We start from the raw sequence: 25,350 nt of genomic DNA, 5'->3' as shown, positions 1-25,350 counted from the left end.
GTTTTATGCATACTCGCCCTTTAGCCCCAGATGAACTGGTGTGTGTGTGTGATTTCTGTCCCATGCCTTTAACTAAGTGACTCAGGTGAAGAAGTTTTGACTATTATGAATGGAATGAGACTGGTGTGCATTTTTCCTGTGGGTGTGCCAAGTGACGTCCTTGCATACTTAATCAGCTGTTCGTAAACAGGCTGTCGTGATTTATTGATCTAACATGCTCTTTTTCTGATTTACTGTTGTGCGTTTTGATCTGTTTTTGCTGTATGTGGGGCAGAGGTTGGAAATCTGTGTTGTGTGTGTGTGTGTGTGTGTGTGTGTGTGTGTGTGTGTGTGTGTGTGTGTGATTGCTTGTTGTAATTCAATGTTACTAGTTTAAAATGATAACAACAGATCTTCTTGAATAGGATCTAAGATTTTATAGGTGGTTCCTTTTTTATAGATAATAGTTTAATAACATAATGTAAAAAAAAAGCTCTATTAAAGTTTAAAGATCACTTCAAACTTGGTATCAGTTGTGATTAATAGGTACATGTTATGAGTAAAATATCTCTTTGTGTTTAACGTTAGAAGCTTAATACTATTTTATGATAAACTATAATAAAAGTATGCTCATTTTTAGAGCTTAAATATGCAGGAAATGACCATAAGTCAATATAAAAATCTTCCGTGTTTTCAGACTGCCATTAAAATATGAGAAAGGTAAAATATGGATACACGCGTATACTTTTCAGTATTTAAGGTCTCATCAAAGCTGGAATATTTTTTATTGACCTGTTGTCATTTTCTGCTAACGAGTTATCTTAATAAACAATAGTCTTGTTTTGAAGTGGTTTTTTAAATAATACACAATATTCTTTTGCATTGGAACATTCCTATTTCTGCATATACACAACTGATAATAACTTTTTAAACTGATGAATTTTCTCTAGAGCTGCATTTTACAGTATTTTTATATAGGGCTGAGCGATTAAAATCGGTATCGATATTTATTGACTGAACATTGTCAATATTGATAAAAGAATGCATTTTCCAGGCGCACCTATTTGAAAACATGTCAACTTTTCTGAATGCCGCAAGCCCACTGCGATTCATGTACATAGGTAGAACTAACCAATCTGCCTCGTACTTTGTATGGAATATACACATTTGAGTAATAATGGCAGACTAATTACCTCAGACAAACACAGCGCACCCAAACACTGCAGCGTTTTGAACTTGCAACTGATCTACAGCAATGGTTTGTCTGTTTGTCATCCTCTGAGAAAATAATCAATGGATGGCTAGTTACGAGAGACGCCAGGGGAGCGCGAATGCAAAGCCCATTGTAATTCAATTTTTTTTTCAATTCAGCTTTATTTGTATAGCGCTTTTACAATGTAGATTGTGTCAAAGCAGCTTCACATAAATGGTCATAGTAACTGGAACAGTGTGGTTCAGTAACTGGAACATAGTGGTTCAGGTTTTAGTGTTTAAGTTCAGTTCAGTTCAGTTTAGCTCAGTTCAGTGTGATTTTAATCATTACTGAGAGTTCAAACACTGAAGAGCCAATTCATCGATGCGTAGCTCTACCAATCCTGAACCATGCGAGGCAGTGGCGACAGCGGACTAGGCTAAATGGTCAAGGAATCCACGCACACGCGATTGTCACTTCAGGTCGGAATAACAACACATGTGAAAATTTTTGCCGTATAGCAGCAGTGAGGAGATTATAAATGAAAAAGGATGTCGCCAGAGTGGCTTTTTGGTTTCTTTTTTTGAGCATCCCAGCCACTAGCTCCCTATCTGAAAGAGTTTAGCAAAGAGGCTAATGTAGTCATTCAACTTCACAATCTGTAATGCTGCAGTATGTATTTGAATAATGATGGTTGGTTCCTTTACTTGAAAGCTCAGATTTGATTATCATAAATTATGTTGTTGACAGTTTGTGGTTTACTGTATCATTATTATTCACACAGTACAGATTACCTTAAAGTTTGCTTTGGTTGTTTATTATTAACACTTTACCATTGCACACACTTTGTAACATTTTATTTATGAAGTTTAAGACTTTATAACTTATGGGCCAAGTTTTTACAAACGGCTTAGGTTAAGCCAGGACTAGGCCTTAGTTAAATTAGGCTATTTAAGACAAATTTATAAAAATGACCTTAGAAAAATATTACTGATGTGCACCTGGAGACAAAAAAAATGACACTGACATATTTAAGACATCTCTCTACAAGTTAATTTGAGTTGAGACAGCTCAAACATGCAATTTAATCTTGACTAGCCTTAAACCTTGTTTGTGAAACCGGGGGATGAAGTTTAAGACTTTAACTCTTATGTTTATTTTATGTTAAAGTGATGAAATATTTTGTTTAAATGTTTTTGACTATTAAAAAAATGCCTTAGCAATGTTGGTAAATTAAAATAAAGTGGTTAAATAAAAAAATCCCAATATTTCTAAATGTATTGTTAAACAATATTCAATAATTATCGATATGGAATGATATGAAACATGATTTCATAATAATGTTTTTGCAATATCGCCCAGCCCTACTTTTATATTCTCATTCTGTCTCAAATCTCATGTGCGGCGTCCTGTACCATAAAGGGTTATCATGACCTAAATAGTGACAACACTACAATTCACCAAATCTCAATTTGTTTTGTGTGTGTGTGTGTGCTTTTGGGTGGATTCATGCTCATTTTTTCCCAATTTATTTTGGAAGTTATATGTAGACTTGAATCACTGTATGTGTTCACGTCTGGTAGGCTTGGTTTGATGATGGACTCTGGTATCATTGCTCTGTTTGCAGATCATTTGAATAAATGTGCTCCAAACTAGCAGACAGAGACTGCAGAACAATGGAGTTGCAGGCTGCAGCCCATTTCGGAATGAACTCTGGTACAATTTAACTAAAATATGAACTCAACGTTGCCAAAGAAACAAACCAAAATTAGAAAGTTATTTGGTAAGGTGCAAAAATAAAGTACAGAAAGATCAAAAATATTTACAGTTCAATAAAGGTGTCAGAAATGGATCACCTTGCGTTTGTGTGTGCGTGTATGCGTGTGTGGTTTCTGGAATTGTTTTGACTCTTTCACATGTCATTGTTTCAGATGTTTGGCGGGTTCTATCATAAATATAACTCTTAAAAGCAGTTTATATTTTTTCTTTTATTTCTTTACGTTTGGTGTAAAAATGTGTAAAGGTGTAAATATAAGCAAATCAGAGCTATGATGTTTAATTTATTTTTTGTTCAGACCAAATGAACCAAGATAAACAAACTAAAAGTGTGAAAAACATCATGAAAGAAAACTTATGACCTTTTTAACAAATATATATATATATATTTATATATATTATAATTAAAAACCAACATCAGCTCGTGTGCCTTGGCATTTGCTTGACCAATCACAGCTGATCTTGGGGAAACCCATTATATCCTCAGCTTGACCGCAATCCCCAGTATTGAAGCCACAGGATTAGCACATGTAATGTAGGCCTACTGATTCACAAACTGGCTTTGCAAAAACAGACAGTGAGCATGCGCTGGATCAAACTCTGGAGGAGTATAACACTGGGGAATCAGCTTTAAATATGGCTATGGAATGAAGATAATGTGGGACAGGGGGCTGTGTTTTGACAACTGCTTGCCTGGTGGACAACATTTTTGCATTTCTTCTCTTTAGTTGTGGTTCCTGTTTTGCTAAAGTGCTCAGATCCCTGAGGGGTTAAGCCTCTGACCCCTGTGGGATGCTACTGTCCTGATGAAGGTATTGATCACACACATATTGTCGACCCATTGAGATTAAATGCAAATATACGGCTTGCACAAGACTATCATCTATATAACTTAATATGGTCTTGTAGATAATGTTGAAGATTGACTTGTTTTCGGGCACTATTCATTCATCTTAAATGTGTGCATGCACCGATAAAAGAATTTAATTACTTCTGTTATTTATTGTAATGCAATATTATTACACCTTTTTAAAATTAATTAAAAAACCAACAATAGTTGTTAGTACTAAAAACAACAAAAAATTGTGCTGGAAAAAAATAATCATAATTAATTAATCTCGATTAATTGCATTCAAAAACTTTATTTTGTATTTTTGTATATAAGTGAGGTTATTGGCTGAGCCATTCTACAGCTTGGTTTTCTTTCTCTGAATTTTCTCTGAGTTTTCTTGACTGTGTTTTGGATCATTGTCTTGCTGAAAGGATTCATCTTCATCATCCTGATAATGTAGATGTTTGGCTGAAGCAGCTAACATTAATTTGCAATGATGAAGGGCAGAGGGTTGTTGAATGTCTACTGAAAGTTTTCAGCTGCTGTCTGGACTTTGACTGCCTTTCTACTCCTCCCTTTTTTCATGTGTTCAATTCTTTTCCCTGTGTCATTTCATTTTTTTACACATAGCTTAATTTGTAAACTAATTAGATTAGTTTTCTTTTCAAATATGGAATTCTTTGGTTATTACTAACATCTGGGGAAAATTAAGGGAACAGCATCTTTAGAAATATGTTTTCTGAGAAAAATGGTGACATGTTCAGTTCATTGAACATCTATTGTTATTTCCCCCGCTGTATGTAATACACACACGTATATTATGTCAAAACAAACTTTTATTTTGGATGCAGTTTATCATGATTAATTTTTGCTCAGCACTACAAAAAAGTACGTTTATTATAATGTGTCTATTTATTCCAATCCACACGTTATGTAATATATACATAATATATCCATAAATAACTATTCAGATATATAAAAGTAAATTACATTTGTTATTTCGTAGAGTTATGATATAATTTTTATTTCATTGTAAAAGTGGGTTATTTTGTATTTTACATATAAACTGAAATTCCTATCCATTTTATGTGTTTTCCCTGAATCTATTTAATTTACTCTCATAGATGACTCAGGATTAGGGCTGTGAGATTTAGGGAAAATATCTAATTGCGTTACTTTATTTTTCTTTATTTTTTGACAGATATTGTGATTTGATTCACGATTTAATTTAGGCTTCAAGCTGATTTGAATTTTAATCAAGCTTCAGCTCAATAATATGTAAGCTGTGGCAACTATTCAGCGACAGCTTTTAAAAATTACCTGTTTTTGTTTCGTGTCTGTGACTGTAAAACCAAAATATTCCCATATTACAAATACTGTTTTTCTTTGATATGGATTAGTCTATTAATGCTTCTGAAGCAGCAGACACCATAATCCCTCTTGTCAGCGATTTCCTGTTTGTTTTCTTTTCTTTTATTGTGGGCGTAGTTCAGTTGCACAATTCTGATCGGTCAGAACAAAAGTGTGTTCACTCAATTGGCTAGTTATAATGCCCCGGTTAGATCACACGATTTCAGCACGATTTCCTTGACATAGGGAGTCATGGGGAATCTTAAATGACAAATAGACAGCAACCAATACCATGTGCCTCACGACACTATCGCAAAAAAAAAAAAAAGCAGGTTTAATATTCTTAACCATAGTGGACTGGTTTATATATATATATATATATATATATATATATATATATATATATATATATATATATATATATATATATATATATATATATATATATATATATACATACATACACACACATATACATACATATACATATATATACACATACATATATTTTTTATATTGCAGCCTAATATAAAATATGTGATTAAACTAATCACAATGTTTCAAATTGCGATTTGATTTCAATTAATCCCACAGCCCTACTCAGGATTTGTTCTGCATTTACGAAAACTTTCTTCAGTTTGTTTGCTCTTTTCAAAACATTGATGTTAATAGATGATTGTATAATACCCTTGGTCTTGGCCATAACTTGCAAAACATTTGATGCAACATTTAGGTCATGAGATTGAGAACTTCATCTGTGTTGTTTTTAAACTCATCGACACAAAGCAAAGCAGCCGATGAGAACACGATCAATAACACACTAGCACTAAAAACAGGAACGACCTACTTAAATTAATCAAAAATCCATTGGCAAAATGCACTTCATCCCACTCCATTTTAAACCGGCTAAAAACATTTGTTATTTTAAGTGTTTATGGATACGTAAATATATTGTTGATCATCTTGAAATGTATTTTGTTTAAAGAATTGCTTTGTGTATGTTTTCCATTCGAAAGAACTCAAATCAATCAATGAATGAAAAAATACATGCAGCACAAGCTTTCAATGAAAGACAAATATACCAGAGACAACAATTGTCTATTAAAATCACTCATTAAATCTATTATTTCCACTTTGTTTATTCGCAGAACATCATGAAGGCTCACGATTGCACATGCCAATAACAGACTTCACATTGCTTTGATTGGTTCAATAGGGATCAATACTGGAACTTGCCGTTAGGAACATTGGCTTGTATCTGACCAAAGGCCAGGGTTTGTTTTGTATATGGTCGATCCTGAAATCTGCACCGAATGACCTCCGTTATGTAAAGCGCGTGATGGAAAGCTATCGGCTCGTCTGCTGCCTTGAACTGATCACCGCTCTCAGAGTAATGGATTAGCTTTTAATGAGAGAGGCAGAAAATTACAGACAATGTCACGAGTCTGTGGAGCTGTTGGTTTAGAGTTCGTTTCGTGACTGCGTTTGAAAGCAGAGCTCTGATGATAATGATGGATTTTTCAGTGCAGCTGATGATGACGCTGGAGTCAAATGAACGGCGCATGGGAGATTAATTGCATCTGCAATAATACTGCAATATTCTAGAATGATTTTTAAACCGCAGATTACAATGTGGTCATGTGACATGCAAGAGTAAATCAGCCTGCGGAGGAAGCATCAGGTTACACATTTCAATGATTTTTTTTCTTATTAGAATGACCTGTGTATATACACTTACTGGCCACTTTATTAGGTTCACCTTATTAGTACCGGGTCGGATCCTCTTTTCCCTTTAGAATTGCCCTTAATTCTTTATGGCATAGATTCAACAAGGTACTGGAAATATTCCTCAGATTTTGCTCCATATTGATATGATAGCATCACACAGTTGCTGCAGATTTGTCAGCTGCACATCCATGATGTGAGTCTCCCATTCCACAACATCCCAAAGGTGCTCTATTGGATTGAGCTCTGGTGACTGCGCAGGCCATTTGAGTACAGTGAACTCATTGTCATGTTCAAAAAAACAGTCTGAGATGATTTGCGCTTTATGACATGGTGTTTTATCCTGCTGGTAGTAGCCATCAGAAGATGGGTAAACTGTGGTCTTAAAGGGATGGACAGGGTCAGCAACAGCACTCAGGTAGGCTGTGGTGTTGAGACTATGCTTAATTGGTATTAATGGGCCCAAAGTGTGCCAAGAAAATATCTCCACACCATTACATCACCACCAGCATGAACTGTTGATACAAGGCTGGATGGAATTTTGACCTTACCATCTGAATGTCACAGCAGAAATCAAGACTCATCAGTCCATGCAACGTTTTTCCAATCTGCTATTGTCCATTTTTGGTGAGCCTGTGTGAATTGTAGCCTCAGTTTCCTGTTCTGACAGGAGTGGCACCCGGTGTGATATTCTGCTGCTGTAGCCCATCTGTCTCAAGGTTCGACATGTTGCTCAGAGATGCTGTTCTGTTACTGTTGCCATTCTATCAGCTCGAACCAGTCTGGCCATTCTCCTCTGACCTCTGGCATCAACAAGGCATTTGTGCCCACAGAACTGCCGCGCACTGGATATGTTCTCTTATTCTGACCATTCTCTGTAAACCCTAGATGATTATGTATGTATTTCAGGAGACTTGCTGCCTCAAGATTTATTTTCATTAGTAACTAAACTAATTTAAATTTATTATAACTCATTTAATTTAATGAATTTCACTGTTCAGTTTTAGTGTATTGTTCAAAAATTAATTTGCCTAATATAAACAAAACATTTAAACTGAATAATTAAAACCGCGTTTTTTTTGCATGGACAAGTGTGAAATATTTATTCTAATGATACACAAAATTCTGCTTTTTTAATATTTTAGTCAGATTGATTTATGCAAGTTGAGATGAATTTTGTTAAACTGTATATCTTATTTATTTTTATTGAAACCTGATTAAAATAAGTTAAAGTACCATAAATGTTTGTTATCATGAATTTTCCCCCCCCCCATAAATCCTTTTTTTTTACAGTATAATTAATAATGACACTTGGTCATGCTATTTAATGATTTCTTCATTCACTGTCTTGAATAATACAGAAGACAAATGGCATAGTAAATTGCAATCACAATATCGGTCAATACATTTACCACTCGATTATGTGCTAAAATCATTCAGCCCTATTGGGAGAGAAAGCGTCATGGAAAATGAGGAAAGACAGGCCAATAGCTCATTATTTTATTCAGTGGAGAGGCTCTGGTCATGAAGCACTGTTGTTTTCCCCAGAGAAAAGAGCTCTTTAGGTCATATCCTGGAAGAGATATGACTGCTGGCTTCATCATGGGACCTCAAACTCCTGCTTCATCTGTCCACGCAGTTGCTCTGCAATTATGTTATTATGAAGCTTCGGGGCTTGAGTGATGTTTGTCCGTGATGTATGCATTAGTATCGCTTCAGTTTAAAGCCACAGTTTTTTTCATCTTGAAAGGCCTTTAATGTGCTCTTATTTATAATTAATCATCATTAGAAGGTAATTGTTTGAAAGTTTGTAATAATATTAAGACTTTCACAATTAAGATGTGTTAAAAAATAAAGCAGTTATTTATAAAATATAATGTATTCATCAGGGTGTCTGCGGGGTCTTAAATTTATTGAAATGTCTTTAATTTCAAAATTTTAAGCTCTGAAACGTCTTAAATAAACAGAATTATTGGGATGTAAATCTTAAATAATTTTAAATAGGTGTTAATTTGAAAAGTTGTTAAAGTAAAGCTACCAAATCAGCACAACACCCGTCCAATCACCAACAATCTATCTAAATAGTTTATTTTAAAATGTATACATATTTAGTTTTTTTTATTGCAAAGAGATGTTTACTTTGTTAGACATTTTACTGCATTTTTTATTAAATTCCCAAATTAGGAAAATAATATAAACAATAACACATTTTCTCATGATGATAACAGCAATATATTCCTTTACATAATCTTCCATTTACACAAAAACTATTTACAGAAGAAAGTGTGAGTGTATATTTAAAATATATTTAAAAAATAGACATGAAACTTAAGGTTTAATTACAGAAACACATTCAGTTGCTCAATTCATTTGGACCAAAAGCGAACAAATATAAATGTTTCATTCTTTGTGTAGTTTTCGTCAGAATAAATACAAATATTTAACAATGTCAAACTTGCCATAAAAAAGAAACATTATCTTGGATAAAAAGTCTTTACAACTAGAGTTTACTTGTTTTGACACATTAAAATATGTGGTTAAGAAATAACTACATTTGTTTTTATCAATTGCATTGGTCCAACCAGGCGATTACAAAAAATTTTAGTGTCAGCCGTGTATAAGTCTAGAATTTCATTCATATTGTTCTTAAATTCGTCTTTAAAAGTCTTAAATTTGACTTAATTAAAAAAACCTACGTCTTTACATGGTGCAGTTTGTTACATTTTTTTACTAATATTAGGGTAATACGACACTGCTTCACTAATCAAACAATAGTAACTCCACTACAAATATCTGATCATTTCCTTCTGTCTCTCAACATCCACATTACTCCTGAGCCGCCACACACTCCTACACTGGTTACCTTTCGCAGAAACCTACGATCTCTCTCACCCAATAGACTATCCACCATTGTTTCAGACTCTCTTCCTCCATCTCGCAAACTCACTGCACTTGATTCGAACAGTGCCACTAATACACTCTGCTCCACACTAGCATCATGTCTAGACCGATTATGTCCTCTTGCATCCAGGCCAGCCCGTGCCAGTCCTCCTGCACCCTGGCTCTCGGATGCTCTCCGTGAGCATCGCTCAAAACTTCGGGCTGCGGAGAGAATTTGGCGGAAAACTAAAAATCCTGCACATCTCTTAACATACCAAACTCTTCTGTCCTCTTTCTCAGCTGAGGTTACTTCTGCAAAGCAGACGTATTACCGTCTGAAAATCAACAATGCCACTAATCCTCGCCTACTTTTTAAAACATTTTCCTCCCTCCTCTATCCTCCTCCTCCACCCGCATCCTCCACACTTACTACTGATGACTTTGCTACATTCTTCTGCACCAAAACTGCAAAAATCAGTGCTCAATTTGCTGCACCTACAACAAACACGCAAGATACACCACCAACACCACACACACTCACCTCTTTTTCTCAGCTCTCTGAGTCTGAGGTGTCCAAACTTGTGCTATCTAGCCATGCAACCACCTGTCCACTCGATCCCATTCCCTCTCATCTCTTGCAAGCCATCTCTCCTGCAGTCATACCAACACTGACTCACATAATTAACACATCTCTTGACTCTGGTTTATTCCCCACTACATTTAAGCAGGCTAGGGTAACCCCACTGCTAAAGAAACCCAACCTGGACCATACGCTACTTGAAAACTACAGACCAGTATCCCTGCTTCCATTCATGGCCAAGATTCTGGAGAAAGTAGTGTTCAATCAAGTCCTGGACTTTCTTACTCAAAACAATCTCATGGACAACAAGCAATCCGGCTTTAAGAAAGGCCACTCAACTGAGACTGCCCTGCTCTCGGTCGTGGAGGATCTCAGACTGGCTAAAGCAGACTCTAAATCATCAGTCCTCATTTTGCTGGACTTGTCAGCTGCTTTTGACACTGTCAACCACCAGATCCTGCTATCTACGCTTGAGTCACTGGGCGTTGCGGGCACTGTTATACAATGGTTCAGATCTTACCTCTCTGACAGGTCATTCAGGGTGTCTTGGAGGGGAGAGGTGTCCAACCTACAGCATCTAAACACTGGGGTACCTCAAGGCTCTGTTCTTGGGCCACTTCTCTTCTCCATCTACACATCATCTCTAGGACCAGTCATCCAGAGACATGGATTCTCCTACCACTGCTATGCTGATGATACCCAGCTATACCTCTCTTTTCATCCTGATGATCCCTCGGTTCCAGCTCGTATCTCAGCCTGCCTGTTGGATATTTCACACTGGATGAAAGATCATCATCTTCAGCTGAACCTCGCAAAAACGGAAATGCTTGTAGTTTCTGCCAACCCGACTCTACACCATAACTTTTCAATCCAGATGGATGGGGCAACCATTACTGCATCCAAAATGGTGAAAAGCCTTGGAGTAACGATTGATGACCAACTAAACTTCTCTGACCACATTTCTAGAACTGCTCGATCGTGCAGATTTGCACTCTATAACATCAGAAAGATCCGACCCTTCTTATCTGAACATGCAGCTCAACTCCTTGTTCAAGCTCTTGTTCTCTCCAAACTGGATTACTGCAACTCTCTACTAGCTGGGCTTCCAGCTAACTCTATCAAGCCTCTTCAACTGCTCCAGAATGCAGCAGCACGAGTTGTCTTCAATGAACCTAAACGAGCACATGTCACTCCGCTGCTAGTCCGTTTGCACTGGCTGCCAGTTGCTGCTCGCATCAAATTCAAAACTCTGATGTTTGCCTACAAAGTGACTTCTGGCCTAGCACCTTCTTATCTGCTCTCACTTCTGCAGATCTATGTGCCCTCCAGAAACTTGCGTTCTGTGAATGAACGTCGCCTCGTGGTTCCATCCCAAAGAGGAAAAAAATCACTTTCGCGAACGCTCACGCTCAATCTGCCCAGTTGGTGGAATGAACTCCCTAACTGCATCAGAACAGCAGAGTCACTCGCTATTTTCAAGAAACGACTAAAAACTCAACTATTTAGTCTCCACTTCACTTCCTAATCTGCAATTGCCTATTTGAATATCACACTAACTGTACAAAAAAAAAAAAAAAAAAAAAAAAATTACTAACACTTCCCTTCTTAGACTTTACAGACCTGAAACTTGCCTTTAGTACTTATTCATTGTTGCTCTTAGTTGTGTAAATTGCTTCCTTGTCCTCATTTGTAAGTCGCTTTGGATAAAAGCGTCTGCTAAATGACTAAATGTAAATGTAAAAATGTAAATGTACTTTAAATGGTGCAATTTGTTTCATTTTACTCCTTTTAAGCTAAGCTAAACATAAATTGTAAATAAATATATCTTATTAAATCAAATAAAGTAATAAGGTTTTTAAATGTAACACAAAATAATTTTATTTGGAATTATTGATATTTTAAACGAAACAAAACAGTGAACATGTTTGGTAATATTGTCCAACACTGCCTACAACTATGTGGACACCTATTCATTGCACATATCACTGTCAATTTCACATTGTCGTTGTATTTGCACTGTCTGTATTTTGTACTGTCTGGTGCCAGCATCTAAGCTTTTCACTCATCATAGCAAACGTGCTGCTGATCATGTGACAATAAAAGTGATTTGATTTGATTAAGATGTTAAATATTTCTAAATATCACTTCTTAGTTATTTTGGTTAATGTTATTTTCAACATTTAGAAATATGAATATTATAATATTATATTATGAACCGGAGTTAGCTTGCACTAAGATATTTAATTTAATTTAATTTAATTTAATTTAATTTAATTTAATTTAATTTAATTTAATTTAATTTAATTTAATTTAATTTAATTTAATTTAATTTTTTTTATTTATTTATGTATTTTTTAAAATTAGACCTGAATTAACTAGTGAACTAGCAAAAAAACAACTACATGTTTATTAGCATTAACAAATATAACTAAACCCTGTAACGGATATTTTACTCATTATTGTAAAGGGTGAGCAGTTATTTTAGCACTCCATGTTCAAATATCTTGTTCCTGTCACAACGGTTGTTCCAGCAAAGAAAGAAAATGCAAATTAACCCCTGAACGGTACATTTCCCATGACATCACTTGTGTTGTGTGCCTCTTTGAGAACACTCTCTTTTAAAGATTCGACCGCCCAGCTCTTTACACTGTGCCTAAATGTGGTGAGACTGTTAATGAAAATGCTTACAACTGTTTAGTTTCGGCACACAAAGCTGAAAGCGGCACACTTGTCATTTCACTTATTTGAACAATGCACATATTTTAATAATCTTTAAACTGCTTGGCTTTGTATTCAGGCTGATCATGTCAGACTTCTTCATTCTACTGGTGATTGGCCGATAAGCAAATAGTTATTCTGTGTCTTTCACATACATCTGTTTTACAGCGAAAAGCAGCAACAACTATAGGCAAGGCAAGTTTATTTATATAGCACATTTCATACACGATGGTAATTCAAAGTGCTTAACATAAACGGGAATAAAAGAAACAAGTATAAAAAAATAAAACTACAAAGAATAAAATGATGTAAAACAGATTAAAATGTGTTCAAACAGGTTATAAAAGCATGAAAAAGAAAAGAAAAACGTAATAGTATGATCTGTCAGACGTAACACAGTGCTCATTCAGTAAAGGCACAGCTTAACAGATGTTTTTGCAGTCTAGATTTGAACGTGCCTAATGTTGGAGCACATCTGATCATTTCTGGAAGCTGATTCCAGCAGTGGGAAGCGTAGAAACTCATGGAATTTCTAATTTATATGATCCTTAAGATCTGAGTGATCTGTTAGGTTTGTATTTAGTGAGCATATCTGTAATGTACTGAGGTCCTAGGCCATTTAGTGATTTAAAGAAAAGTAGTAATACTTTAAAATCTATTCTGAATGTAACTTGGAACCAGTGTAAAGACCTGGAGACAGCTGTGATGTGCTCTGATTTTCTGGTTTTGTCAGAATCCTGGAAGCAATGTTCTGGATGAGCTGTCTGACTGACTGTCTTTTTATGAGGGATAGTGAGAAGTCCATTACAGTAATCCACCCTGCTGCTGATAAAAGCATGAACAAGTTTCTCTAAGTCCTCACTGAAAACAAAGCATCTTATTCTTGCAATTTTTGAGATGATAGTATGCTGATTTAGTTACTGCTTTGACATGACTACTGAAACTCATATCTGTTATATTGTCTTTGTTGTTTTAATAATGTGCACGCTGATGTTGAGCAGGTAGCTCACTTTGCAAAATAATAAAAAAAAAACATTGACTATGAGGATTGTAGTTATATTAACCTATAAAAACAATAATTTGAGGTTTTGTTTTTTATATCGATAAGATATAATATAATTGATGTTATATCACACAGACAATGCTGCTCACATCAGCATGAGACTCATTCAGTTATGTGAATTTCAAATTTTTTCAGCAATTAAAAAAAATACATTTTTATACTACCGAGTACATAACATTTTAGTCACAATATTGTCATTTAATTTAATTTTTTTCACAGTGCACATACTACCAAGCAAACCAGGAGCAGGACATTTGTGTGTTTCAGAGCTATGCTTCTGCCAGTATTGGAATTTTTTTTGTTGCAATTGCTGGCTGAAGCTTTTATCAAGATATATGGTATTATTATTATGAAGTGCCCACAATATTAATATAGTGCATGTTCATTATGACGATATATTGAATTATTAAATATTGACAAATGTCTGCTCAGAGCAACATTGCAGTATTTCAATCATGAATGAATCTATTTTTGAATGAATCAAGTGAATGAGTGATGTTCATAAAGATGGTCTGTTCTTAAAAACAGTCACTTGCTATAATTTTAGCACTATATTCTATGTGGAAGGGCTCATCCCTATGCTCTAAAGATTTACTCTAAGAAGTGACAGCTTTGAAGTGAACAGGGCATAGGGATGGGTCCTTCCGACTGGAAAACCGTGTGTGACAATAAGCAACTTCCTTGTGCAAAGGATAGCGGTGAGAAAAAAAAGAATTATCAGTGCATCGCAAATTCTTTGTCTAGCGATTCTGAAACGATTGTCAGAAGTTCAGAATCAATTCTGTATTCAAATTAGCGCTGGCAAGAGCTACGTATAGACGTATAATGTAACCCACTGGTCCTATTGCACCCAACTCTGTCTGAGCTGGGATTGAATCGGTGATTCTTTGCTTGAGAGTTTGTTGCAGGAGGCTAGAGACCATGGTCAAAGCGTTCCTAGCGTTTGTTAGGAGGCTAAAGACCATGGTCCTTGCATCTGTCGCTAGAGCACCGATTGAGGTCATAGAGGAGTGAGGTTTACCTGCATAGCACTTAGCTAGCTGGTCTTCGTTACACTCACCCCCTAAACCTCACTCCCATCCCGGATGAGCCCCCACATGTTCTACTGCACCTAACATGCTCTGAGCTGGGATCACAATGGGGATTCTTTGCATAGGAGTCGGTTGCAAAAAGAATATTAAATGGTCCTAACTTCTGTCGCTAGAGCACCTTTTGAGGTCATAGAGTGAGGTTTACCTGGACAGCACTTCACTAGCCGTTACAGTAATAAGTGTTGACAGGTGCATGTTCATATGCTGTTTATAATGCTCTGAATTTGGACAAAGATGGACAAACGTAAGAATTTTATCCCATTTGAATGCACGTTACACTTAAAAAATGGCTTTTGCTGCATATTTAAACTAATTTAAAAATGTTTTTAGAGGTTACAACTTAATTGTTTTATGTTCAATCTATTTAAATTTGTAAAAATGATTAAGGTAACTTAATCTATTTATGGACAGCATGAAGCAATTGTGTGGAACCCTGTATTTCTGTACAGTGTACAGTTGTCCAAATTAAAAAAAGAAAACCTTAAGAATTGTGTTGATTCAGCTTATTCAAAATAAGTAATTTGAACAAGCAGCAACACATTTTTCTTTCAGTGTAAACCTAAAAAAAAAAATCATTTAACCTCTATTTGAGTGAATGATTCAATGGTTCATTAATAAATGGACTTGCTAGATATTTGGTAAGATATTTGGTTCTATATTTTCTGTCAACGTTTTCAACCTTAAAGTTATGTTTTGTTCAAGATCTTAATTCTAATTTATTTATTTTGAATAGTTGCTCATAGTTGCTGAATTCCCTTAATGTCTATCAGAGAAATGAGGATAATAAGAACGTTCATTTTACAGCTCTTTAAAGCAAATCAAACCCTTCTGTTGGAGCGGATAAAACAATTAACATCCTGTCATTGTTAGAGTTGTAGTCACCAGATATCCTCATCTGAATGACTGAATATAAGCAGCTCTACAAATGCTTTCATCATGCTTCTGAGGTGAACGGACCACTGAAGTCATGTGTAAAATGTCGGATTGTCACTAAATGGCAAATGGCACTATTAAACAATTGGTGATAGAGATTTTCTGCAAAGTAATGTTACTTTTAGAGTACATACAGCAAAAGCTTTAATCTAAGATGTAGAGGTGTGAACCTATGGTCTCAAGGTTCGGTTATAATTATCATGCCATCGATTCGGTTCAGTTCGATATCTCGGTGCATCACCGTGCATTGACGATGCTTTCCATACACAGTTTTATATTATATTTATTTTTTATTAAATTTGACCCCCCTACTAAGATGTTACAGTGGATGTGTGAAACTACACAGTACATGCACAAATAAAATGTTCAGGCATATTCAGAAGAATAGTGTTTTTAAAGCAAATAGCCGTCACATACAATGTCTGATGATTTACAGAAAACAAAACAAAGATTTTGTTTTGTGTAACGAGTTTATATAAAAACTAATCTGGTTTGAGAATATTAAGAGTAACAAACATGATGACATATTAATAGACTATTTAAGGATCATAGTCTCAAAATACTAAATATTGTCATTTCAAATATTTATACTTTACTACTGTTGGTATGTTCCACAATCTGAAATATGATGACTTTTTATTCCCCTTTAAGCTGTTTTAACAATTGTTTCACAATTTATATTGTAAAAAAGAGCTATAGAAATAAACATTTATCCTTCAGACCACAAGCTTTTAACTGTCAGCAAAAGAGTTTAAATAAAATAAAATACTTATGATATAATATGCTCTATGATCACTTGTTTCATAAATTATTATTATTTCATATATTTTTAATAGTCAAAATACTAATACTTATTCCAGTTATTCTACTAAAGTTTTTTTTAGTGTAACAAAATATATATATATATATAAATAAATAAACATTGTGTCAGGCACATTTAGAGCAAGAATTATCAATTATTAAAAGACTCAATATTGTCAAAAAAACGAAATATTGTGATTTTAAGTCTTTATAATTTAAAAGGTTTTAAAAGTAAAAGGCTTTACTCATTTATTAGCAAAAAAGTTTTCAAATAATTTTAAATATAATAAAATGATGCATTTATGATCTACTGTTGGTATATTCCACAATCTGAAATATTGTTATGACTTTTTATTCTATTTTCTAACTTTTGTTCATCTATGTTGAGCTGCTTTGACACCATCTACATTTAATATAGATAAAGAGCTATAGAAATAAAGAGGATGTATCCTTTAGATCACAAGCTTTTACCTGTTTGTAAGCTAAAATGTTTAAGTAATTATAAATGTTATCATATAATAAAAAGCTGTATGAACACTTATTTTTGTACATTTTAATAGTCAAAATATGAACACTTATTTCAGTCATGTTTTGACATTTCATTTTAGTAGACGCTTACAATTCATTTACTTTCTGTGTATATTAAATAACTTGTGTAAAGTCATTTTTTACCAGTTTAGTATGTGATGCATCTAAATATAGATTTTGTTTATATATATATATATATATATATATATATATATATATATATATATATATATATATATATATATATATATATATATATATATATATATATATATATATATATATATACACACAAAAAAATCATATTTAGAGCAAGAATTTTGATGATGTATTAAAAGATTCAATATTGCTAAAATACTAAATATTGTAATTTTTAAGTCTTTAAGATTGGACACTATCCTTTAGACCACAAGGTTTCACTCATTTATTTGCAAATTTTTTTTTATATATATAAATTTTAATAAATAATGATGTTGTAATTTCAATCATATTTTTGACATTTTATTTTAGGAGACAGATACATTTAACTGACTTTGTGTTTATAACATCACTTTTGTTAAACTATTTTCATCATCCAAACTACATGATAGATATATAAACTTAGATTGTTGATAAGCAGAAACTGTCCAAAAAAAACCCCTTCACATATTAAAAAAGAAAATAATTGTTCTTGGATTAATTATTAATTCAGAACAGAAGAAATGAAAATCAAATATAAGGAAATAACAAATAATTTAGAATGTCATATTTTTACAATTTTTACACTGTATACATTGCTGTAGTCTCAAAAATGTGTGTTTTTTTCCCTCAAGTCAAAGCTTGATACTTCAAATCTACTATTTATATTAGCATGTACAGCATTACCTTAGCTCTTAACTCCCATTAATAAGAAATGTGCTGAATATGAGCTGATTTTGGTGTGTTCCCATAACGCAATGACTCATGATCCGGCATGAAAGGGAATTGCTTCCCGACACGCAGCAGGATCAATAAAGTGAGAAGTTTGCTTGTATAATGAGCCTGGTGAGTGAGATGGGAGAGGTGGAGTGAACCTGAACACAACACACACCCTGCTGAAGTGCAGAGATACGGATTAACTCACTGGTGTATGACACACACAGAGAGATTTCATAAGACAAGCTTGTTATGGAGGCTTTTTCATGCCAGTTGCTGCACAGACATGCACTTTTGCTTTTATTCTGATATTTCCTCCCACTTCTGAAATGTGCTTGTTGTCAGGATTCCTTTTCCTTGTTAAAGTGTGGAGTGTTGAAGTCAAAATGATTAGTCCTCCTGTGAATTTTTGTTTTTCTTTTTTAAATATTTCCCAAATGATGTTTAAGAAATCTTAAAGGAAATTTTCACAGTATTTCCTATATATTTCTTTCCTCTGGAGGAAGTCTTACTTGTTTTATTTCGGCTAGAATAAAAGCAGTTTTTAATTTTTTTAAAACCTTTTTAAGGTCAATATTATTATAATTAATAAGCAATATTTTTTTCTAATTGTCTACAGAACAAACCATCGTTATACAGTGACTTGCTTAAGCCTAATTAACCTAGTTAAGCCTTTCTTGAAAAATACATAGTAAAATATTATAAACCGTCATCAAGGCAAAGATAAAATAAAAATAATATTAATAATAATTCTAATAATTCAAGGTGGGCTAATAATTTTGAGTAACTGTAAGTCTTGGTATGGATAGGCCTTAGCTTTATCTCTCTAATAGAAATGACATGGGTTGCAGAATTCGATTTGATTCTTCTGCTGTAGTTTATGTGGTTTGAAAGGGGATGCTGGGAGTCTCTGGACCATCTTATGCTTAATGCTGTGAGTTAATGTTAATGTTTTTGTAAGCATAGCTTTTTCTTATATTTTAGTAATTAGGGCTGCACAATATATCGTTTCAGCATTGATATTGCAATGTGCATTTGCACAATAGTCATCGCAGGATCACAATCGCAGGATCCGCAATGTCAAGTACACTGAAAAAAATTATTCAGAGATGATTCCTTGGATTGACTCTTTTTTTTTTTACGCTAAGTGGCTGTAAACAATTTATTTGGGCAGAATTTAAACAAACAAATTAGGTTGAATTTTATTCAATTTGTTTTTTTAAATTCAACTCAAATAAATTGTTTGCAACAGTTTTGCAGACATCATTTTATTCAGTGTAAATAGATTTTTTTGTTAGCCAGGAGCTTGTAGATTAATGCACTGTGAAACCCAAAAAGTTAAGGTAACTAAAACCATTTGAGGAAACTGATTACAACAAAACCGTTTATGTTCAAAAACTAATCCTAATGAGTACTGTGAACTTAATCCATTTGAGTAAACGAAGCAATCCAAGCACAATAAAACCCAATAAATGAAGAGAACTCAAACCAAGAGAGTACTGTAAATCCCAATAAGTTAAGGCAACTCAAACCGCTGGAGGAAACCGATTGCTACAAACCATTTGAGTTAAACTAATCTCTATGAGTACTGTCAACTTACTCCATTTAAGCTGAAGAAATTAGGTATTTAATTAACTCATTACCTTCAACACCGAGTTCAAAACTCTTTTTAAATGAGTAGAATTAACTTTCAGTAAATTTTGAATTAACTACACTCATTTCAGTTGATAAAGTTGACTGTTGGCTGTTACAGTGTGGCAAAGTTTAACCAATGTGGATTTAAAGAATTTTTTTTTTCTGTTAAACATATCAAGTGAGTTTAAAGCATTCAGGCACAAGAAAAAATGACTGCTGTAGCTTTAACAAAGAATAATTAAGTTACATTTTTATAGTAAAGACTGCCAAGTGTCATTATACATTAGATTTTTAACCAACTGCCATTACTTCTTACCAGAAAAATGTGACTTTTTCCCATTTGTGTACCACCCTAAAAATCGAGTTTAAAGTCTATTTGAATAATTAATGTAATTATCACCCCAACCATTCTGAAATAGGGAATTCTTCACAAAAAGAGTTATTAAATACATCTGGTGAAGTATATTTCATATCGCAATGTACTGTATACTGCTAAAAAAACTAAATTTTTTTTAATTTAGTGCAGCCCTATTAGTAATGCTGGTTTGTTGTTTACACTTTAACGGAATATATTTACAATATTCTATATTATTATTTTTTTTAAATGTACTGATTGCATTTTTCTTGGTTGATTTCAATTTCCATGTTTCTATTTGACCTGTCAATATCCATTTCTGAAGAATCAGATTTTCTTTCTAAGAACTGTAATTGACAGCACATGCAGACATTTATACAGTATGCGTATGTGTAAACGGTGTGCGTATTATGTATCTATAAATATCTCATCATCATTGATTTGAAATATTCTAAGAAGTTTGTTTTCTGAGAAGTTTTAGATATTTAGTTTAGGTGTCATAAGTTCATAGTACTGGAATTGCTTCATTTTAATTAGTGATGCACAAAATACATGTGGCCATTTTGTTTAATATACCAATATTGTTAAATATATAACTTGTAATCTTTTAATTTTTTTATTTTTTTTTAACATATTTTTTAACCATTGTGCACTGTTCGAATTGACTACCCTTTTGTTATGTTAGGGATAAAAACATCCACTGAATTAAACTGCTGTAAAATGCATCAGATATTTTTTCACCCCATGAATCTGTTGATTATCCTCAGTCCTGATCAAAACTACAAATTTTTTTAAACACTTTAATTGCCAATTGGACTGATTTTTTTTAATCTCAATCCTGGACATGTGAGCCATTTAGGTAACAATATTAGCTTTGATGCATTGTTAGATTAAATTTTTTTTCTCCCTAATTTACTGTTTATGGCTGTTTTTGCCCCATTGACTTCCATTATAACCACATTTAATGGTGCATAAATTCACAGTCTTTGTTTTTGTTTACTCCATGTAGTTCTGAGAGCTGAGATGCATATTTTGATTTTCTCAGACTCATCAAGGTAAGTGCTTAAAGGCCACTATCACACACTCACAGACACTCTTTAATTCGCTGTTATACTCCATATAAAATCTAGAAGCTAAGCTTTTTTTTTTTTTTTTTGCACAGGCCTAACTAAAGGGTTAATGGTGCCAACTGATGATCAACAGTAAAAATGAAAAATTTTACTTCTTCGCAACAGGGAAAACCACCAACTATCAAAAATGCATCTTTATATGGCGTCATGGTTTTCTAATCAAAAATGTTGTTATAATGGAAGTCGATGAAGCAAAAACAGCCACCAACAGTAAATTAGGGAGAAAAAAATGAAAATCAATCAAAAACAATTTATCAAAGGCAATGTTGTTCACGTGTCCAAAACTTTAATAAGGTAAAAATAAAATCCAGTCCACAATTAATTTTTATTTAATTTGTTAATATGCTTATTATTTTTTTATATATTAAAAATACGTAAAATTTTACATAAATTTTACTTTAGTTTAATACAATAAAAAAATTGTGTTTTTTTCAACAAATCAGTGACATAATTTATGAATTTGACAATCATAGAGTTAAAATCCTGTAATTTTTCAAGCAATTTAGTAGTTTTTTTATTTTAACGTTGTTTTAGTAAAAAAGATATATACTGTAGTTAGCAATAACCTCACAGTCAAGGATGCATGTGAAATGAAATTACCTTGAACAAAGGCAGAGCTGTAGAGTGCAGAATATGTGGAGCATGCTTTTTTTTTGTCAATGACAGTAAAGCATTCAGTAAAGACAAGCTTATATATAAACAGAAAGTCTGTTTTATGTGTTTTGCAAGCACAGCGAGACTCATTTCATTTGCGCTTTGGGAAAGACGTCATCTTTTATTAGGAATAAAATGTTATGCTCAGTTCATAGCACATGTTTGCTTTCATTTAGACTGGCTGCTGATTCTTTTACTATTTTAGTTGTAAATATTTTAGTCACCTGTCTCGGTTCAGACTGTGGTGAGCTGAAAGACGAGTACTGGATGTTTTATTTAGATTTTTTTTAACATTGACACATTTGTTGGTTTTGTAATAATAACTCTCCTGCTCCAGTTTTTTTTTTTTTTTTTTTTAGATGTTTACATTTCAGGGGTTTCCCAGGACGTAAAGATGACTTTGCTCCCAGGCTTTTGTTTGGATAAGATGTGGATTTGGGTTGCCATTTTTTATTTTGACATTTGTCAGATAAGCTGCTGCTTTGTATCATGTTTGATTTACGAAGGAAGAGAGTATTTGTTTTGTGGGTCACAGTTTGGATCAGACCTTGTGAACAAGGACATCCAGCAGTGGCACGTGGGATTAAAATCTGCCGCTTGTGAATGATAAACATTGGTGTAATGTGGGACTGTTCACATGGTTTAAAGGATGTTGTCTCATTACCATTTTAAATACAATCTGCTCTTTTGCTTTGTTGATGCAATCCAAGTCTTGAAATAGACATCAATACAGTTTTTGATGTTCATTTATGATCATTTGTTTTTTGTTTTCATTTGTTCAATGTTATTCTCAGTTGCAAATCTTAATGGCAAAAAATAATAAGAAACATTTTATAATTTATTTAATTTAATTTAATTTTTTATTTTATTTAATTTTATTTAATTTTATTTTAAATTTAAATTTTTAATTTATTCATTCAAATGGACAAGTGCAGTGTAAGTTGAATGTGCCAGAGAGTTGCTATTTGCCTAATTATTACACAGTTTTTAATTTTGAACACATTTTAACAGATTCCCAAAATATTTTTTTTTTTATGAGAGATGATCTAATAAGTTTTTTACTGTAGTATACTGTAAACAAGTATTATTTTTTTTTTTATCGGCATTTCATATTACTTTATTTAAATCTTTCTATTTAAAATGCATATTTTAAAGCGCATCTTATGGCTTTAAAAACACAAAATTATAAAACTTACCGTTTAAATAGATATGTTACTTTAAATCACACAACCCTAATCATAAAATCTAAAATAACATAAAATCTTAAAACATAAAATCTAAATAATAATTTTTGAAAGTTGTCAATATAAGGATCTTCATGGAAGATGATCTTTACTTAATATTCTAATGATTTCTGTGGCATAAAAGAAAAATCAGTCATTTTGACCATTGCAATCAATGTACATTTGGCTGTTCCTATACTTCAGTTGTGCGGTAGTATGGTAAGCAATTTGACAAAATTTTAGTAAATATTTTAGGTGCATAAAAAGGCCACCAGCAGTAACACTAATGCTTATGGAAATGCTTAAAACAGCACTAAAATGTCATATTTAAACCTCATAATTAGTACAAAATATAGGGAAGGACTTATTGGATCCAATATGATGTCTCTGAATTGCGGTATTGGCCAAAATTATTTATACTTTAGGCCAGGGGTGTCAAACTCAGTTCCAAAAGGGCCGAAGCCCAGCACAGTTTAGTTCCAACCCTGCTCCAACACACTTACCTGTAGGTTTCAAACAAGCCTGAAGGACTCAATTAGTTTGATCAGGTGTGTTTAATTAGGGTTGGAACTAAACTGTGCAGAGCTGCGGCCCTTTTGGAACCGAGTTTGACACCTGTGCTCTAGGAAAATTATGACTTGGTTTTTGTTTAAATGTAAACAAAAGCTGAGAAATGTTTTTGTTTTTTTCCATATTGGTACCTCTTGTACATCGTCTTATATTTTGAGAAAAGCCCGTGTCATTTCTGGTCAAAAATAAATAATAATAATAATAATATTAATAATAATAATAATAATAATAATAATATATTTGATATATATATATACATTTTTTTTTTCTTTTTAAAAATATTTTCAAATAATGTTTAACAGAGCAAGGACATTTTCACAGTATGTCTGATAATGTTTTTTCCTCTGGTTTTATTTCGGCTAGAATAAAAGCAGTTTTGAAATTTTATTTATTTATTTATTTTTTAGACATTTTATGGTTAAAATTATTAACCTTTTTAAGCTATATAATTTTTCTACAGTGTACATAACAAGCCATTGTTATAAAATGACTTGCCTAATTACCCTAACCTGCTTAGTTAACCTAATTAACCTAGTTAAGCCTTTAAATGTCACTTTAAGCTGTATAGAAGTGTCTTGAGAAATATCTAGTGAAATATTATTTACTTTCATCATGGCAAAGATCAAATAAATCAGTTATTAGAAATGAGTTATTTAAACTATTATGTTTAGAAATGTGTTGAGAAAATCTTCTCTTCGTTAAACAGAAATTACGAAAAATTAAGGGGCGAATAATTAAGGGGGTTTAATATTTCAGACTACAATTGTAATATAATTTGCTGCTTGAATAAAATTACTTAACTCAAAATTTGCCTGGGGTATTGAATAATTACAGGCTTGAATGTATATATAAGAATATATATATTGACAATGATAATTATGACTAGATTTATTTGTACAATGATTCTTGAAAATGTGTCAGAATGGCTTGTACATGGTGAAGTAAAACTCGGTCATCTGCAAAATTACCAGCAGTAATGTTTGTATAACGAGTGTCTGCATTCTCAAAGCTTGCTGCAATGCTAGAAATGTCACAAAGAGCAACCTAATACCACAAACCAAAGTGCAATTCATGTTAGTCTGTTGAAGTCGCTCTAATAATAGACATGGTGTCCATTGGTATGGTGTGAAGTGTGTGGTCTTTGCCCACTGATCTCTAGACCATAGAGCTGTCCGGAGCTATTTTCACACAGCGAAATAATAAAGGCAGCGGTGAGAAAACTTCCAGAGGAACAGCTGTGTCTGCTCTGCTAGGTTATCAATGAGAAATACTTGTGAGAATCCAGACACTCTTCCGCATTGGGAAGCTATACAAGGCCATGTTAGTGTGAACATCCAGATTGTTGACATGGCGGAGTAAATCATTCACTTCAGGGCTTAGAAAAAAAAAACATTAGGAGTTTCCTCTGCAATTCTGCTTTCTCTTTGTCTTCCTTCTCCGT

The 25,350-nt window shown here is 33.3% G+C and overlaps 1 protein-coding gene across 10 annotated transcripts in view; it reads left to right on the top strand.

Moving 5' to 3' along the window:
• Positions 1 to 25,350, top strand: part of daam1a (dishevelled associated activator of morphogenesis 1a) — a 133,070-nt gene that overhangs the window by 41,784 nt on the left and 65,936 nt on the right. For 2 of the 10 annotated variants that reach the window (XM_087290163.1, XM_087290162.1), the window contains exons 2-3: positions 21,342 to 21,387; positions 21,495 to 21,534. The exons of 4 other annotated variants lie outside the window; for them this stretch is intronic. In XM_087290163.1, coding sequence (XP_087146289.1) covers positions 21,525 to 21,534 — 10 coding nt within the window. In that variant the 5' untranslated portion in view covers positions 21,342 to 21,387; positions 21,495 to 21,524. Of the gene's footprint in view, positions 1 to 3,675; positions 3,760 to 21,341; positions 21,388 to 21,494; positions 21,757 to 25,350 lie in introns of all 10 variants that reach the window. 4 more of the 10 variants (XM_087290171.1, XM_087290167.1, XM_087290170.1 and 1 more) reach the window with 2 other exon arrangements.

The sequence above is a fragment of the Danio rerio genome, chromosome 17 (assembly GCF_052040795.2).
Source record: "Danio rerio strain M-AB ecotype USA chromosome 17, GRCz13ab, whole genome shotgun sequence".
NCBI classification, from domain to species: domain Eukaryota; kingdom Metazoa; phylum Chordata; class Actinopteri; order Cypriniformes; family Danionidae; genus Danio; species Danio rerio.
This window is presented reverse-complemented; position numbering and strand designations above follow the sequence as displayed.